Below are 19,039 nucleotides of genomic sequence, written 5' to 3' on the forward strand. Positions count from 1 at the left end.
TATCTCTCAAAAGTGGTGTTTAGTTGCTTGATTCACAGGGAAGTAAATGGGATTGACAGAGATTGGCCCCAAAGATTGATCTATCCCATACAAGACAGAGGGAAGTACATATATTCACCATCATTCCAATTGGAGACTTTTCTTCCAACCTCTGGACCATTCAGCTTAGGAACAGGCATGTTTGCTGACTATGCAAATAAACCTCCCCAAACTCATACTGTTTTTTAGGCTTCAGACAGTGCCTGGGTGGAAACCTTAAAAGAGAGTATTGGAATCAGTAACTGAAAGAAAGAAATGTAACTGGGCTCGCTGAAAAATGTGCTGTGATCCCCACAAATTAAAGTGCCCAGCAGTAATGTATTGAAATATCTTTATTCCCAAGAATGTTATATTCATTGCTCAAAAATTGCCTAGGACCATCTTTTAAGAGCCAGACTTTTTCCCTTTTAAAGCGCTAATAATGGCACAGGGCAGTTTTGATTAGCAAACAATGTGCAGTCCTGATTCAAATGGGGGGGGGGAGAATGCAAATTACAAATTAAAGAAGATCCATGGTCTTTGTCACATCTGTTTTGGCCCTTACTGTGTCCATTCACTACCCCCCCCACACACACAGTCCCATTATGTGCCTGTGATATTCTTTACTGCTGGAAAAGGGCACTTGGTTTTGTTAGATATTTACCGTATTTTTCGGACCATAAGACGCACCTGACCATAAGACGCACCTAGTTTTTAGAGGAGGAAAACAGGGAAAAAAATATTCTGAACCCTGGGGCTCAGTATTCAGTCCATAAGACGCACACACTTTCCCCCTCACTTTTTTTGGAAGAAAAAGTGAGTCTTATGGTCCAAAAAATACGGTAAGTACCAGCACCTTGAAGCGAATTTGGTATGCAGTCCTTTCAGCACAGGATGGATGTTGCCCCACATAGGGAGGCCTATCAGAAGCCTGGCTGCAGCATTTTGCACTAGGGCCCCAGTCACACGAAAGGTTTTAGGCCGGGAGAGGGACGGATCGGTGGTGCAGCAAACGGGTGCGATCCCACTGCAACATCTGGGAAATGTTGCACACCCATCCCCGATCCGGCCCTTCAGGCCGAAAAGCCGCATCTAAAATAAACCACCTACAAAGGTGGACTTACCAGCATGGCCGCATCAAGCGTGGCCATGGGATTGCCAGTGTGTCCCTTCTGCCGGCACATCCAAGACTCCTGGCCAAACTGCGCATGCTCACACATGCGCAGTTCGGCAGCCTCCGTCTCTGTCTCGTCACTTTCTCCCCGGCATCTGATAATGCCGGGGAGCAACTGCGCGGCAGCTCACAGGATCTGTATGATCCCGCCGCCGCGTGTCTATTTTGGTGCGGCTTTCAAAAGCCGCACATCCCCCCCCCCCGTGTGGCAGAGACCTTGCTGTAGCTTCTGGATTTGGGTCAAGGGCAGCCCCATGTAGAGAGCATTACAGTAGTCCAATTTCGAGGTGACCATCGCATGGATCACTGTCGCCAAGTCATTGCATTTGGGGAAGAGAACCAACTGCCTAATCAGCCAGAAGTGGTAAAAGGCTCATTTGACAGTGGCTGCTACCTGGGCCTCCATTGTTAGTGAGGCATCCAGGAGCACTCCCAAGCTCCTAACCTCTAGTGCTGGCACCAATGGTGCCCCATTGAAGGTTAGAAGTAGGATACCTACTATTGGCCCACCCTGGCTGTCATGACCCTGTCATGACACAGGACCTCCATCTTCATTGGATTCCGTTTCAGTTGGCTCAGTCTGACCAACCATGACTTGCAATACTCAGTCCAGATCTTCCTTTTTGAAGTCAGACTGGCCGCCCAACAACAGATAGAGCTGGGTGTCATCCGCATACTGGTGACATCCCAGTCCATGCCTCCGGCCAATCTGGGCAAGGGGGCACATGTAGATGTTAAATAACACTGGGGACAGCACCGCCCTTTGGGACACTCCACAAATCAGTGGGTGCCTTTGGGATAACGGCTCCCCTAGCGCCAGCCTTTGTCCCCGACCCTGAAGGACAGAAGCCAGCCAATGCAAGGGAGGCCCCTGGACTCCAGTGTCGGCAAGGCAATGGATCAGTAACTAATGGTTGACTGTGTTGAACGCCACCGACAGGTCCAACAGCAACATCACTGCCAATCCGTTCTGATCCAGATGCCTCCGGAGGTCATCCGTGAGGGCGACTAGTGCCGTCTTCGTCCCGTGTCCTGGAAAGAAACCGGACTGGAAAGGATCTAGAATGGAAGTGTCATCCAAAAAGCTCTGTAGCTGAATTGCCACAGCCCTCTCAATTATTTTGCCCAAATAGGTCAGATTGGAGACCGGCTGGTAATTAGCCAATTCGGCCAGATCCAGAGATGGCTTTTTCAGGAGGGGATGAACCACAGCTTCCTTAAGTGCCCTAGGGAACTGTCCCTCCGAGAGAGACTTGTTGATAATCTCCATTAGGGCATATCGAAACCCATCACAACCAGCTTTAATTAGCCAGACCGGCTGGTAATTAGCCAATTCGGCCAGATCCAGAGATGGCTTTTTCAGGAGGGGATGAACCACAGCTTCCTTAAGTGCCCTAGGGAACTGTCCCTCCGAGAGAGACTTGTTGATAATCTCCATTAGGGCATATCGAAACCCATCACAACCAGCTTTAATTAGCCATGATGGGCACAGATCAAGGCAACACGTGGTAGGGTGTACAGTTAAGAGCAGTTTGTCAACTTCTTCCAGGCTGAGTGGACTGAAATAATCCATAACCTGACTAGAAGACGTGCATGGAGCCTCAAGTTCACTTACTGTCTCAACTGTGGTGGGGAGGTCACGGCAGAGCGACAGGACTTTATCTGCAAAGTAGCTCTCAAAGGTCTCACAGCCAGTGTTCAATTCCCTAACATTTGGTCTGCCTTGTGGCAGAACAGTCATAGACTGAATTATTCTAAATAATTGGGCTGGGCATGAGCTCGCAGATGCAATCGTGGCCGCATAATACGCTGACTGCCATCTCATTGTTGTTTGTTGTTCAGTCGCACAGTTCGCGACCCCATGGCCCAGATCACGCCAGGCCTTCCTGTCTTCCGCCGTCCTCTGAAGTTTGCTCAATTTCATGTTCGTTGCATCTATGACACTGTCTAACCATCTCATCCTTTGCCGTCCCCGTCTTCTTTGACCTTCAATCTTTCCCAGCATCAAGGTCTTCTCCAGTGAGTGCTCCCTTCTCATTTGGTGGCCAAAGTATTTGAGCTTCAGTTTCATTATCTGGCCTTCCAGGGAACAGTCAGGGTTGATTTCTTTTAGGATTGACTGATTTGATCTTCTTGCAGTCCAAGGGAATCTCAAGAGTCTTCTCCAGCACCATAGTTCAAAAGAATCTATTCTTCAGCGCTCGGCCTTCCTTATAGTCCAACTCTCACAGCCATACATGACTACTGGGAATACCATTGCTTGGACCATGCGTATTTTTGTTGGCAGGGTGATGTCTCTACTTTTTATCATGCTGTTTAGGTTCGCCATCGCTTTCCTCCCAAGGAGCAGGCGTCTTTTAATTTCATGGCTGCAGTCACAGTCTGCGGTGATTTGGGATCCCAGGAACGTGAAGTCTGTCACCACTTCCACGACTTCCCCTTCTATTTGCCAAGGAGTGATGGGACCGGATGCCATGATCTTAGTTTTTTTGATGTTGAGCTTCAAGCCCACTTTTGCGCTCTCCTCTTTTACCCTGAGCAAGAGGCTCTTTAGGTCCTCTTCACTTTCTGCCATTAGAGTGGTATCGTCTGCATATCTGAGGTTGTTGATCTTTTCCCCAGCAATCTTAATTCCCGCTTGTGATTCATCCAGGCCAGCATTTCGCATGATGTACTCTGCATATATATTAAATAAGCAAGGCGACAATATACATCCTTGTCGTACTCCTTTTCCTATGCTGAACCAATCAGTTGTTCCATATCCGGTTCTAACTGTCGCTTCTTGGCCCTTATACAGGTTTCTCAAGAGACATGTGAGGTGGTCTGGTACTCCCATCTCTTTAAGGACCTGCCATAGTTTGTTGTGATCCACACAGTCAAAAGCTTTAGCATAGTCAATTCATTGATGGCTGCCAAGAGTCAGCTCCACAAGCTCATCTAACGAGCCGCCAGGGGGCATTGAATCCCGCAGGGCCATTTGAAGCCACATAGGGTCCATTTGGCTCCATGGGCAACCTGAAATCTGCTCACCGCCCAAACAGGGTTGGGGTGAAACATTCAGATGGGCCTTCAGGGCATTATGGTCTGACCATGGCACTGCTGAGGCAGTGACCTGGTCCACTGTGAACCCTGCTGCAAAGATCAGATCGAGCATGTGTTCGGCCTGGCGAGTGGGAGTCGTTACATATTGGGAGAGTCCCAGCACCACCACGGATGACACTAGGTCCATTGCCTGAGTGGAGGCCACATCGTCCACATGGACATTGAAATCATGCAGGACAATCGGTCAAGGATTTTCCAATGCCCAGTCCAACACGGCCTCCACCAGGGATGGCAGGCTGCTGGCTGGTTCTTTTTTCATCAAAAAACCAAAGATAAAGTACAAGCAAAGACGAGTCTTACCTTACAGTAATTATGTTTTGTTCTCATAATTATTTGTTTGGTTTTTAATGTTTTGGCTGTTTTGCTGTTTTATTATCTGCAGTATGTGATTATTTTTAAAAGGGAATCTTTTTTTGCCTTAAATTTTGTACAATAATGAAAACATTGTCCTCTATTCTTTTAAAAAATTAATAAAAAGGTGTGCAATCCTTTTATATGGGTCACCTCTAACTATGGGGCTGGCTATGGGAATGGTGGAGACCAGATAATAATGAAGTCCTAGTTTTACATTTAAAACGCTAGCTTATCAGTAGGCTGACATTAAATTGTTCAGTAATTTGTCAGTATTTGGTCAGTTTTTTTGGAATTTTGGTCAGTAAAATCAGTATTTTTGACCCTCTGACTAGTTTCCACCCCTGACACTGTCATTTTACTTGCTGGTAAGTTCCTGTTTCTTGGGGGGAGGGGGGGTCTGTTCCACATGGATATTACTCCCTCTAGTGGTCAACTTGATATCACATAGATTTATGTCCAGCATAAAAACCTGCAGTTTAAATCTGCAGGGACATATGCTTGAAATAAACCTGTGTGATATTGAATCGACCACTTCAGGCAACAAAATGTGTGCAGAACAGAAAAAAAATACCTGAAGAAACAGAAACTTATCAGCGAGCAAAATGATACCGCAAAAAAGCCTGTTCTCTGGGTACCTCATCCAGATTTATGGTGATTAATGATATTTTCACACACATCTACCCATTAACTTTCAGTCATGTGTATGTATATACCATATGCTGGCATGCGCGCACACACTCCATTAAAGTCAAAAGTATTTTTCCTAATTTTGTTCTCATTCTAAACACCAGATTTGCTTTCACAGGGAAGACCCTTGGAGCTGGAGCTTTTGGAGAGGTGGTTGAAGCAACTGCATTTGGCCTTGGGAAAGAAGATTCAGTCCTGAAGGTGGCTGTGAAAATGCTGAAATGTGAGTGCAGAGTAGCAGAGCTGCTATTATCAAGACTGCGTACATGTATTAAAGAATAGTCCCTTTAAGAAAACAGGTCCCGTACCATTTCCAGAGTCAACTTATGCCATCCAAGCATGCACTTTCACACAGTCCTAGCAATGTAGGTTATCTTTCAGGCATCACAAACTACTTCATTAAAGCCCAATTCCACTTGAACAGCAGATGCACATCTAAAAGGCTTTTAGATGCAAACCCAAGAATCCTCCCTTCAATAGAATGACTCCAGGAACTGACTGGACATCCCATTCCACATCTTCCCCTACCAAACCTTAATTTTATGGACTAAATATTTTCTGCTCCTCAGAGAAGAAGAAGAGATTGGATTTATACCCTGCCCTTCACTACCCAAGGGAGTCTCAGAGCGGCTTACAAATTCCTTCCCCTCCCCCTCCCCACAACAGACACCCTGTGAGGTAGGTGGGGCTGCGAGAGCTCTCACAGAAACTGCTCTTTTTCAAGAACAGCTGTGCCAGAACTATGGCTTGCCCTAGGTCATCCAGCCAGGTGCAAGTGGAGGAGTGGGGAATCAATCCCGGTTCTCCCATATTAGAGTCTGCGCACTTAACCACTACACCAAACTAGAAGGAACATGATCACGTAGTGCTTCCATAATGCCAGCTAGCTGGATCACAGTCAGACTTTATAAAATATCAAATTTCTGTCATTCGCTAATTTTTCTCCCTCACACACACATTTATTGTAGAATTTTTTAAGGTGTGTAGGCAGCTTCGTCAGCGTTCAGGATGCTTCTGTCCAGTATTGCAGCTGACTTTAATTTGCAACCCACCCTGCATCCACAATCACACATGACCTGTCCATACCTCTTCTTCATACACATACTCCTGACTATCAGGCCCTTCACATATTTCATCGTGGCAAATCTGTCTTTGCCACAGTGGGCACAGCTTAGAGCTGTAATGTCTGAAAAAGCCCATATCCTAGTGCTCAGTTTTTATGCCTACTAATTGAAAACAACCCCAACATTGGGTCAGGAAAGAATATGGACCTACCTGGCTGCAACCCTTGCAGTTGCTTTAGAATGGAGGGCCCCCTTTGCCTCCTTGGAAGGATCAAGAGACTGGGTACTTTCGGGGGTGGAGACTTTGGTTTAATTTGCTCTGCCTGGCCCTCTATTGGGCAGTCTTCACATTTCGATTGGCCTACCCACCCTCCCCTCTATAGTGTGGGCTTTTGCAAGCTGCTAATTTAGGGGGTGGGTAGGAATTTTTTGCCCTCTCCCAGATTGGCCAAGGAAGGGGTATTTTTTTCCTACCTCACACTGTATGTTGTGGTTGAGTAATTGACTGAGGGATGGTGCCGTTAATTAGGTTTTCCTTTGGCAGGAATCTTGCTGATTTGGTTAGGGTGGTGAGCACCAACAGGCAGTCCCACCTTGATTGGGAGAGTGGGCACATTTATCAGGAACCAGGGGTCATTTCCTGCAGGAGCGCCCAGGAGCAGAGCTCCAGCAGTAAAGAGCCCAGGGGGTGGGCACATGCAACAAGCCCCACCCCCTGCTCCCAGCAGCCCTCAGTCAGAGCAAGAAGCAGCCAGGTAAGTTGCAGAGCTCCCCCTGGCCCCGTGGTCCAAAACAGTCCAGTGGCGCCTTTAAGACCAAGTTTCATTCAGGTACAAGCTCTCCCTCCTCTGCGAGGACAGATCTGCACGTTCCCCCCCCCCATAGCTAGCAATCCAAAACAGTCCAGTAGAGCCTGAGCGGTGGGTGTTGCCTTCTGACACACTTCTGGTGATGTCAGGGGGTGTGGCATATGCAAATGAGTTATGCTAATGAGGTATGCTAATGAGCTCCTGCACCTCTTTTTCTACGAAATGACCCCTGGCAGGAACCATCCATTGGTATGAGCCTTGGAAAGGAATGCAAACAGTGTGCGATGCCCCTTGGATTGGGCTGCCACTCAAGTTCTGTGGCTTGAGGTGGCTGGCTTCCTTTCAGGGAGTTATTCCCATGTCTTGCCGCATGGCAACAGCCATGCAATCATTGGCATGCACCAGGGGCTCGGTAGCTCACCCGTTTCTGGCCAGGAAAGGGACCCGGGGTGTATCCCCTTGCCCCAGCTTATGTTTTAGTTGGCCTTTGCTGAGTTACAGTTCATTCACTTAAAGTTAAATTTAATAAATCTGCCCTTTATTATACCAACACACCTGTGTGAGTCTCTTTATTCTGACTATGGGGACAAATGCGGTATAAGCAAGAATTAATGGACCTGGAACCATCTATTGATTTCTGTTTAAGAACAGAGCTTACGGAATCTCTGTCATTCTCTCCTTCCACCTCTCCAGCCTTTTCCCTTTTTTTCCTTCACCCCATCTCTACGTTAGATTTTAGAGATAACATTCTTATTTCTGGTTCCAGCAACAGCACATGCTGATGAACAGGAAGCCCTCATGTCAGAGCTGAAGATCATGAGCCATTTGGGGCCCCATGAGAATATCGTCAACCTGCTGGGCGCATGTACCCATGGAGGTAACAAGATGCCATGACACCACTACATTCCCTGTTGCCCCCATTCATACTCTTCTGAACTTTTCATTTCTATGACATCTACTTGACTCCAGTGGAATAAGTAACTTCTCCTTCTGCCATAACTGTTCAGAACAACAGCCTACCGTACCGCTTTGGTTTTTAAAATGGGGAGGGAGGTGTAGTGAAGTAAGATGAAGTTGGCCATTTTAGTTTGATCCTGTGCAGTTTTGTGCCAAAAAAACCCCGTTTGTATTGTTGGAGCCCATAAATCATTCTTGTCTAATCAGCTATCCTTATCATTTTGCTGATAGGAACAGGACAGCATTAATCATGAGATGCATATTGGAGAATAACATTGCCAGCAGTTTCTAATAGGTCAGAATGTACATATACATAAGAGGGCTACATCTGAGCACTTAGCAAGCATAAAGGGAGCGCATTCAAGCCATTCTCTGGCAATGTTTTTAATATGTTTCTTTCTAGGCCCCATCTTTGTCATCACTGAGTATTGTCCACATGGGGACCTGCTGAATTTCCTGCGAAAAGCAGCGGAGAGTCTCATAATTCAGGATTTGACCTTGGAGTCATCTTTTGATAGCACAGTGGCTGACTATAAGAATATGTACATTGGGAAGAAATATGTCCGAAGGTAAGAATACAAGCCATGTGTGATGTATTATCAAGGGTAAAGTTCAATGAGAAAGGCCGCGGTCACACGGACCTCTTACCGCGCTAGTTTTCCCGCAGTTCTTCTATCCGCGACATTTTATATCGCTTGGAGGTGGTCAGACGGTCCCTCTGTCTTCCGCTTCACTCGCGCGAAGTACTGATCACACAGCGCACCGTTCCTGCGGCGGTGCGGGGTTTTGTTTTGTTTTTTAAAAACCTGCGCATGCGCTTGGGCATACATACAAACTAAGATGACCAAAATAAAAGCTAGTGCCTGTTTGCACATGCGCATAACTTAAACCGGAAACACAAAAAGGGGGGGTAGCGCGGTCACGGCAGATTGCTGTCCAGATACCAAAACCGCGGATACAAAGCGCGAGATATCGGAAAACACCTGTTCCAACGGGTGTCAGAAAATGTGGATAAAAAGAGCAGAAACTGCGGGACTCAGCCCGCTTCGGTGCGGGAGGCGGGTTTGCCAATATGAACAGGAAACTTTAATGCGCGAGGGATCAGCAGCGAAGCTCGCAATAAATGTCCATGTGACCTGACCCATAGACAGCCTTACATCTAATTTGTCACCAACAAATAAAAATAAGTTCCTCCTCAATTTGATCAAACAATAGAGCACTCAGGCTACTGCATTATATATTTTGTGCTTACATGTTACAGTATGTGCAATTCTGCATCTAGCGTTCACTCCACATTTTCTTAACTGGGAGGGAAAAGATGCAGCTCAAAACCACATTCAAATACCCCAAGGCAATGCAGTACTGACTGCAAAGTCACCCCTGAACAGCCATAAAATGGCCATAAATCTATGCAGAAGGTACCATAAAAAGCTATGATCAAAGGAAGTGAAAGCAGCATGGAGTGTGGCTACCATAAAATCCGATGATCAAAGGAAGTGAAAGCAGCATGCAATGCGAAGGGAAATTTATGTTCCAACGTGGGTTTTGTAAAACAATGGAGGGAAAAGCCAATGCAAAATCAGCCTATATCAACATTTTGCCCTTAATGAACTGGGATTGAATCTCAGCTGTACAAATTGCACCACTTTGTTGGCTAGTAATTTATTAGTGTAAAATAACAGAAGGATGTTTCAAACCATAAATGCCTACCTTTGTGGATTTGAAAGAAATGTGCCTGCAAATGCTCTCCAAAGAAATATATACAAGCAACAGAAAAACATACAGTTGCAGATCTCTTCACAGCCAGAGGCACAGGGGCAAAATCTTACATAACAGGTTGTTATATCAGGCCAAATTCCCCTGTTTTCTGCCTGAGACAAATGTGTCCAGGGCCTGGTATTACAGCAATAGCAAAAAGAAAAGGCAGTGTTAAGTGTTCAATTCAGTTTATTGTTACGGTCCTTAGACCAGTCATTCAGTGTTGAGTGAGAGTCGACTATCAAAGTCCTGGTGTCTGCCTGCCTCACCTGTCCATGAGGAATATTGGATGCTCACAAAGTTATCCAAAGCACATGATGTGCTTAGTATGTAGGGTTGCCAGGTCCCTCTTGGCAACTGATGGGAGATGGGGGGGGACTTACCAGGAGAAAGAGAAAGGTCCAGGCCACATCGCCAGCTTTACACGGGAAGTTATGTCATTATGCTGTGCTGTTGCTGCAATGCTCTGGTATTTGGGCAAAAACTCTATGGTAAAAATGGCTTCTTCCACATAGTTTTTGCCCAAATACCAGAGCTTCGCCTGGATGCTATTGGCATGATGACATCACATCCTGTGTGACACCAGAGATGTGGCCTGGGCCTTCCTCTTTCTCCTGGTAAGTCCCTCCGCAGATTGGGGGGCAGGTCCTGGTGGTGGGGGACCCCCGCCTCCACTGCCAGGGTTTGGCAAACCTGTTAGTATGGAATTCATTCAAACAGTATAGCAGGGTTGTCAAACATGTGGTCTGCAGAGGACTCAAATTCTTCTCCTGCTTCCTTTCCCAGGACTGCTGCTGCAGCCGCACTGTAGCTTGCTTTCCCCCAAGCTCCCTCATGGTTTTTTCCTGTTTCCTGCCTCTTGCCTCCCTTCCCCCCCATCACACACACAGAGAGGCACACAGAGAGCTCCATGGCTGCTTCCGGCAGGAAACAAAGGCAAGTCTCTCTCTCACTCACACACACACACACGCACGCACACATATACACAGCTTCTGCTTCCATCTCCAGGGCTGCTCCTCCTTTTTTAGGGAGGGAGGGGAGGAGAGATAGAAAACAAAGTTGGAATTCCATTGTAGCTTCAAGACCAACAACGTTTTATTCCAGGTATAAGCTTTTGAACATAAGAACTTAAGAGAAGCCAATGTTGGATCAGGCCAATGGCCCATCCAGTCCAACACTCTGTCACGCAGTGGCCAAAAATACCAGGTGCCATCAGGAGGTCCAGCAGTGGGGCCAGGACACTAGAAGCCATCCCACTGTTGCCCCTCCCCAAGCAGAAGAAGAAGAGATTGGATTTATACCCCACCCTTCACTTGGAGTTTCAGAGCGGCTTACAAACTCCTCTCCCTTCCCCTCCCCACAACAGACACCCTGTGAGGTAGATGGGGCTGAGAGAGCTCTTTCAAGGACAGCTTGTGTCAGAACTATGGCTTGCCCAAGGTCATCCAGTAGCTGCAAGTGGAGGAGTGGGGAATCAAACCCGGTTGTCCCAGATTAGAGTCTGCGCACTTAACCACTACACCAAACAGTGCATCACTTGCCCCAGACTGAGAGCTCCTGTCTATACCTTGTGGCTAATAGCCACTGTTCTAACCCAACTGCTCAGAAATTTCACTGAGTGCCCACGAGTTCTTGTATTGTGAGAAAGGGAGAAAAGTACTTCTTTCTCTACCTGCTCTATCCCATGCATACTCTTCTAAATCTCTATGATGTCACCCCCCAGTCGTCATTTCTCCAAGCTAAAAAAAAAATTTAAAAAAAGATTGGATTTCTCTGTTCATATCTGGATTTATTTATTTATTTTTAAAAAGAACCTGATTAGGAATTAGAACACTTGATTTGCCCTTATATCTTGGAGAGCAGAGTGATTTCAGATGCCAAATGATGAAAGCACACATTGGTAATTAGACAGGAAAACTAGCTCTCAGTTCAGTCCAGGAGGATGCATTGTCTTGAGCTTCACTATCAATTGTGATTCAGCAGTCTCTCTTTCTGTCTTCCCTTTGAAATTCCTTTGTAAGAGCACTGCTACTCGTAGGTCAGCAAATGAATGTTGTGGTTTCTAATGTCAGACTTATGTCCATTTATTCTTTGCATCCTCCTGGACTGAATCCTCCTGGATGAAACTGAGACCTAGGTTTCCTGTCTCATTACCAACAGTGGTATCTCCACGCCTGCTACCCTTCTTCATATCACACCTAATCCAACCAAGCCTGCTATTGTCATTCACCTGCTATGGCCATTTAACATCTGAAATCATCTTTATAAAATTTATATCTCCGGTACCTTGCATTACATTTTATTGCACACATGGCCCAACAAAGTGACATTTATGTCAGATTCAGCCCTTGTAAGAAATGAGTTCGACACCTCTGAGTGTTTGCCAAGAATGGGGTCCACCAGAGACTGTGAGTTGTACTACTCACTTCAAAGACCAACCAGAACAGCTCTAGAATCTTGGTATTCCATAATAGGCGTGATTCTAAACATCATATCCTTGGCCATTAATTTGGTTTAAAAAATCAGTTATTTTTATTTTTTATTACACTTCTATCCCACCCTTCCCCACAAGCAGGTTCAGGGCAGCTCACAAGAGGTCCACAATAAAACATTTAAAACAATAATTGAATTTTTAAGATGGCAGAACAAGTTCACAAAATTCCCAGGAGTTATTGCGTATATGCCTGATGGAACAAAAAATTGGGAATTAGGTGAGAAACACCATTTGTAGATGGAATATGGAGGACAGAGTGAGGCAGGACTTAGACACTGCACACTCATTGAAACAATTACAAAGTGAGAAAGAATCATCTGCATCGCAAGAAACTGCAGTATGATTGATCCTGGCCAAGTAACCTCTGAGCTGCATGAATCAAATACTGCTATATTTTGAAGTATTTATGGCCTAATGGCAGTAGATACTGCATTGTTGCTAACTTTCACTCTCTGGTTGCTTTCTCTCATACAGTGATAGTGGATTTGGAAGTCAGTGTATAGGAGACAACTATCTAGAAATGAGACCTGTGGCAATATCAGTCTCCATGCCAGCAAAAGGTAAATAATCAAAGAAGGAGAATGCATACTTCACACCACTGGTGCTTAATATCCAAAACGTGGTAGTTTAACTCCTAGGGCAGGGGGAGAGCTGATTGGAGCTGGGCAACTGCCGGTTCAGGCTGACTCAAAGGGATGATGCGGTAAAATTCTCTGAGTGGGAACGAGCTAGCAGTTGAGCATGAGAGTAGAGAATAAATGATGGTCATCTGAAAAGACCAAAGGGCCAAGGGGGAAAATGAGGTATACGCTACAAGCCGAGATGTGGGGAACTGAAGTGTTTCATGTTAAATGGCTACTTAGATATAGTAGACATTTCAGAAACCTGGTGGAAGGAAGAAAATCAAATGTGATGTGGTTACTTCTGAATAACAGATACGACAGGGAAGGGCATGTTGTGGGTGGTGTTGCTCTGATATCACAGAGGCTATAGAGTTACACGAGAAATCATAATATACACCCCCCATCGAACCACTTGTTGTTGTTCAGTCGCACAGTCGAGTCCGACTCTTCGCGACCCCATGGACCAGCTCCCGCCAGGCCCTCCTGTCTTCCGCCATCCTCAATGACACTGTCTAACCATCTCATCCTTTGCCGTCCCCGTCTTCTTTGACCTTCAATCTTTCCCAGCATCAGGGTCTTCTCCAGTGAGTGCTCCCTTCTCATTTGGTGGCCAAAGTATTTGAGCTTCAGTTTCATTATCTGGCCTTCCAGGGAACAGTCAGGGTTGATTTCTTTGAGGATTGACTGATTTGATCTTCTTGCAGTCCAAGGGACTCTCAAGAGTCTCCTCCAGCACCATAGTTCAAAAGAATCTATTCTTCGGCGCTCGGCCTTCCTTATAGTCCAACTCTCACAGCCATACATGACTACTGGGAATACCATTGCTTTGACCATGCGGACTTTTGTTGGCAGGGTGATGTCTCTACTTTTTATCATGCTGTTTAGGTTCGCCATCACTTTCCTCCCAAGGAGCAGGCGTCTTTTAATTTCATGGCTGCTGTCACAGTCTGCGGTGATCTGGGATCCCAGGAACGTGAAGTCTGTCACTACTTCCACGACTTCCCCTTCTATTTGCCAAGGAGTGATGGGGCCGGATGCCATGATCTTAGTTTTTTTGATGTTGAGCTTCAAGCCCACTTTTGCGCTCTCCTCTTTTACCCTGAGCAAGAGGCTCTTTAGGTCCTCTTCACTTTCTGCCATTAGAGTGGTATCGTCTGCATATCTGAGGTTGTTGATCTTTTCCCCAGCAATCTTAATTCCCGCTTGTGATTCATCCAGGCCAGCATTTCGCATGATGTACTCTGCATATATATTAAATAAGCAAGGTGACAGTATACATCCTTGTCGTACTCCTTTTCCTATGCTGAACCAATCAGTTGTTCCATATCCGGTTCTAACTGTCGCTTCTTGGCCCTTATACAGGTTTCTCAAGAGACATGTGAGGTGGTCTGGTACTCCCATCTCTTTAAGGACCTGCCATAGTTTGTTGTGATCCACACAGTCAAAAGCTTTAGCATAGTCAATGAAGCAGAAGTAGATATTTTTCTGGTACTCTCTTGCTTTCTCCATAATCCAGCGAATGTTGGCAATTTGATCTCTAGTTCCTCTACCTCTTCGAAACCCACTATGAGTTACCATATCCTAAGTGTTGGCACATAAATAATAATGCAGCAGACATATGTGAATTAGCTAAAAATAAAGGTCTCTAAGGTATTAGGGAGGGTTACATGGAAGAATAAAACAATAAACAGTCTAGCTGACTGAGCTACATTTTCCTAGCTACTGTTGGCACCAAAATGGATCTCTCGTCTGATCTTAGAACAAAGGAAGGGAGACAGAAACCCAAAAATGCCTATGTGACAAATCTCAAGCAACATCTCGCAATTACAAACTGACCAATGACCAGGCTAAAGGTCAGTTCATGATCCATAAGACCTTCCCCTTCTAATGCAGGAACTTCTACTTGCCCCATAGGTCCTACCTATCTAACTATTAGCATAGACAGACAAACAGGTTAACTCTTTCATGATATCAGGGAGAGAACTTGTAAACACTCCAACCCTAAGGGTACCTTAGAACGGGGGGGGGGGGGGTGTTACTGTCACCTACCCGATGAAAATGGTGAAAAAGATTGGCAGGAGAATTTCCAAGATGTACAGAAGCTATATGGTGCTACACTGATGTGCATAATCGCTTCAGTGTGAAACCAGATCACATCTTAGTAACACTCTAGGATTCACCCAAACCTCTCGGTTTAAACCATAGAATTTTGGGTGAATCCTAGAGTGACGCACCATTGTCACTTCCAGTTTTGCACTGGAAGTGATGTCATGCATTGGTGCAATGCTGAATTGCCTCCCCATTCTTCTCCCATCATCTTATCTAGCAGCAGGGGAGGAAAGGGGGTGCAGGCTGGTAGGTCTTGCTAGCACGCTATAGTAAGAGAGCTGTCCCCCAGTTGATCACAAGACAGAGGAGGAAGTGAGGGAGATGACTAAAGTTAAAAAACATTGTACTATTTACTGTAATACCACATAAATTACCCACTGCTTTGCCAATGGGTGTTGTTGAATTAATGCAAATGCCATTACATCAGTGGAAGAGCATCATCATTGGATCCAACGTGCAAGACTGGCACACATTGGACATTCAGGAGTGAGCAAGAAAGGAAGGATTGTTTCCTTTTCTATGAACAGGTTTCATATATCCTTGTGGTGTCAAATTCAAGTGTTTTTAACCAGAATCCCAATTTTAGTGTCCATTATGCTGGACTTCGTTTACTACTGTGCGCTGAGCTTCAACATTAATTTTATCCTGCTGGGGAGATAATGCCTTCTGTGGTTCACCATGAGTTTTTCTCTAATCAAGGACACAGTTCAGATTCAGAAGAGGAAAAGGAGAACAAACCAACTCTTGGCCTGCGTGACTTGCTACAGTTCTCCAGCCAAGTGGCCCAGGGGATGGCCTTTCTTGCTGCAAAAAATGTGAGTATGTCATCCTCCAAATAACTTCTTATTAGGAAAATGATTGCCATTAGGATAGACAGGCAGATATTCCACAAGGCTTGAAAAGGAAACAGAGTGTACATGTAGGACGTTTGGCCTTTGTCATAGGGTTGCCAACTCCAGGTTGGGGAATTCCTGGAGATTTAGGGGTATAGCTGGGGGGTTGGGGAGGAGAATTCAGCAGGGTTTCATAGAGTCCAAAACAGCCATTTTCTCCAGGGGAGCTGATTTCTGTAGTCTGGAGATTGTCATTCAGGGAGATCTCCAAGCCTCACTTGGAGGCTGGCAACCCTGCTCCATACAAAAGAGAAGGCTAGACTAAAGCCCTGTGTTCTAGAGTCTAGTTTTCTGTATGGAAGGTTCCCCCCCTCCCGCCCTGTGACTACTTGGCCCAGCTCTGTGAAAGATGTGGAATTCGTTTAACAACTAAACCTGAATGCTTCAGTCTGTTAATAGGAGACATTAGTTGCTTGAAGAGTACTTGCCTAAAGATAACTGTTTCAGAAATAGCTAATCCCATATCATCATAGTTTTTTGTCAGCATGTTGATTTTTTATTTTTCTAGAATGAGCTAAAATAGCCTGTGAACTAGTCCTTCCTTTTGAGAAGTGAATGCCACTGAGGTGGTTGGCTGTCTTAATTATTATGGATGAGCCTAATGCAACTAATAGATGGTCGGGGTCAGCATTTAACAGAAGTATATAATGACAATCATTCTCCCCTGCCTTTGGAAAACAACATCCTTCAGCTAGTGGCAGTCTGTAGCTAATTTTTTTTTATATATATAAAGGTTTTATTGGCTCCCCTAAAAAGGGGAGGTATTTCGCTTAAAAGAAAAAAAGGGAGGGGTAGACAGTGGGAGAAAGAGAAAGCTGAGTGATATATAAACTGGTAAATTAAACTGTTAGTAATGTCCAATTAATCTTCTTGGGCTTCTTCTGTGTGTTGCCAAACTTCTTTTCTTAGTCCTGTTACATGTATTCTCTGTTAGTATGTTAGTAATGTTCCTTTGAGATTCTGTTAATAAAAAGGGTCTCTTCTGTGCACATCCAGAACCGCTTCTTGCGTGCTGGGTACTTTTACTATCGCTGACGTGGAGGAGCTTCCTCTGTTGTCTCCGTTGTCTTCTCCTTCCGGCTTGTTAGATCCTCCTTCGGGTTGTTGTTAATACGCTCAGTTCATGTACTATAAATCCTCTTCCTTTCATGCCCCGGAGGTCCCCATTTTCGAGAATGGTATCAATTTCATTTTCGCTTTTATATTCGCTCCCAGACTCTCTATGGGTCCTCCTCGCAATTGTTGGCAGTCTGTAGCTAATTTAGACTTCAACAGGCTTTAGTTCACATGCAGCAACTTCTTAGGATTATAAAGCAAGACTGGCAGTTGAGCTGTGTTCTTTTAGGTGTCTGCTGCCTTGCAGTAGGCCCTGGGTAGATATTTATAATCAAGGCTATTTATAGGGCAGGAACGCACAGGAACGGAGTTCCGGCTGGCTCCCAAGTTGGCCACGCTCAGCAGGCACTCATTAGCACAATAGGCCACACCCAACAGCAGAAACTCATTAGGATTGGCTACATTAGGGGTGTGTGGCCTAACATGCAAAGGAGTTCCTGCTACAAAAAAAGCCCTGGGTTTTGACAACAAACAAGGTAAACAGAATAATAAGAAAAAGGTGGGTGTGGCTGGATAACCACACTTCTGGTAACATGGGGGTGCATCCTAATGTGCTAATGAGCTGTGCTGTCAGGGGTGTGGCCTAATATGCTAATGAGTTTCTGGTGTTGGGTGTGGCCTATTATCCTAATGAGTTCCTGCTGGGCTTTTTCTACAAAATGAGCCCTGTTTATAATTAAACAGATGATACAAAGACACCACAAGTTTTCTTATGCAAAGGAAACAAAAGCCTATCGTATTCTCCCTTGACTTTCTGCTGCTCAGAGAAGTGGAAGCACATATTATGTAAGAACACTTTGAAGTAACATGTTTAAATGAAATATTAGGATATGCTACGTGTGGTTCATCAAATGCATATGAACTGTGAGTTTCCATGGGAACTGATAGTCTGGAGATCAGTTGTAATTCTGAGAAAACTTCAGGTCACACCAGCCCAGTCCTGTAACCTCAGAAATAAACTTTCCTGTTTCCCTCTGCTGGGATTGTGGATTACTGGATCCATCTCTTTTAGGCTGAGAACTTGCACTTCTAAAAGTAAAAGAGATAGATGGGTGGAATTCTTTTGGATTATTCTATTTCCTTAAATCTATGGCATAAACAACCAGGATTTTTTGGTGTGACTGTTGTTCTTCAGCTGGTGTATCCCACCATAAGCAGCAGAATTTTCAGATCCTGTTCTGCCTGAATTGTACATATCTGGTTAGTGGTTTAACCTCAAACTGTTCTAAAGTTGTAGCTTGCCTTTTTCTTCCTTTAAGGAAGAAGGAACTGAAATTTACCACTGGGGGTTCTGTCCCCACAGTATTATAATTGGCAATAGCAGCCTCTCTGGCTCGTGACTATTTGCCCAGAGGGTAATGCCCCTCTGCAATGCCTTAGTCAGCAAGGGAACCTGAGAGCAGAGATTCAGACCACCACAATACTACAGTTGTGGCGTTTACAGTAACTCCGTTCCTTTAATCTGGGCCAGTCTTTTAGACTGCCCTAGGCCACTCCAGAACAGCGAAGAAGACAGTTGTCATCACTATTGCTCTGCTCAGAGAAAGAACCTGATTTATTACACTGTGTTCCTATTTAAAACTATGCTGCCTCCTTATTCTGATGACTAGCATTTAAGAACACAACAGTTATCTACATTTTTGAGCATTGGACCAGGGGATCCATCTCTACAGGGCCCCAAACAGGTTGCCCCCTATCTCCTCCATTGTTCTCTATGGTGGGGGAAAAGTTACTTTTTTCCCACCATAGAGAACAATGGAGAGGATAGGGGCAACCTGTTTGAGGGCCCATAGAATTGGATCCCCTGGTCCAATGCTCTTGAAACCTGGTTGGTATCTTGGGGAGAGGCTCCAGCAGCTACCCTGTGAGTTTGGAGTCTCT

General features: G+C 45.3%; 1 protein-coding gene across 1 annotated transcript in view; it reads left to right on the forward strand.

Annotated features, from left to right (window-relative positions):
• CSF1R (colony stimulating factor 1 receptor) overlaps positions 1-19,039 on the forward strand; it is a 91,612-nt gene that overhangs the window by 63,376 nt on the left and 9,197 nt on the right. The window contains exons 10-14 of the mRNA XM_015418227.1: positions 5,454-5,558; positions 7,975-8,085; positions 8,569-8,734; positions 12,892-12,977; positions 15,849-15,964. Coding sequence (XP_015273713.1) covers positions 5,454-5,558; positions 7,975-8,085; positions 8,569-8,734; positions 12,892-12,977; positions 15,849-15,964 — 584 coding nt within the window. The remainder of the gene's footprint in view (positions 1-5,453; positions 5,559-7,974; positions 8,086-8,568; positions 8,735-12,891; positions 12,978-15,848; positions 15,965-19,039) is intronic.

This window comes from Gekko japonicus, unplaced genomic scaffold (genome assembly GCF_001447785.1).
Source record: "Gekko japonicus isolate JY-2015 unplaced genomic scaffold, Gekko_japonicus_V1.1 scaffold2938, whole genome shotgun sequence".
NCBI classification, from domain to species: domain Eukaryota; kingdom Metazoa; phylum Chordata; class Lepidosauria; order Squamata; family Gekkonidae; genus Gekko; species Gekko japonicus.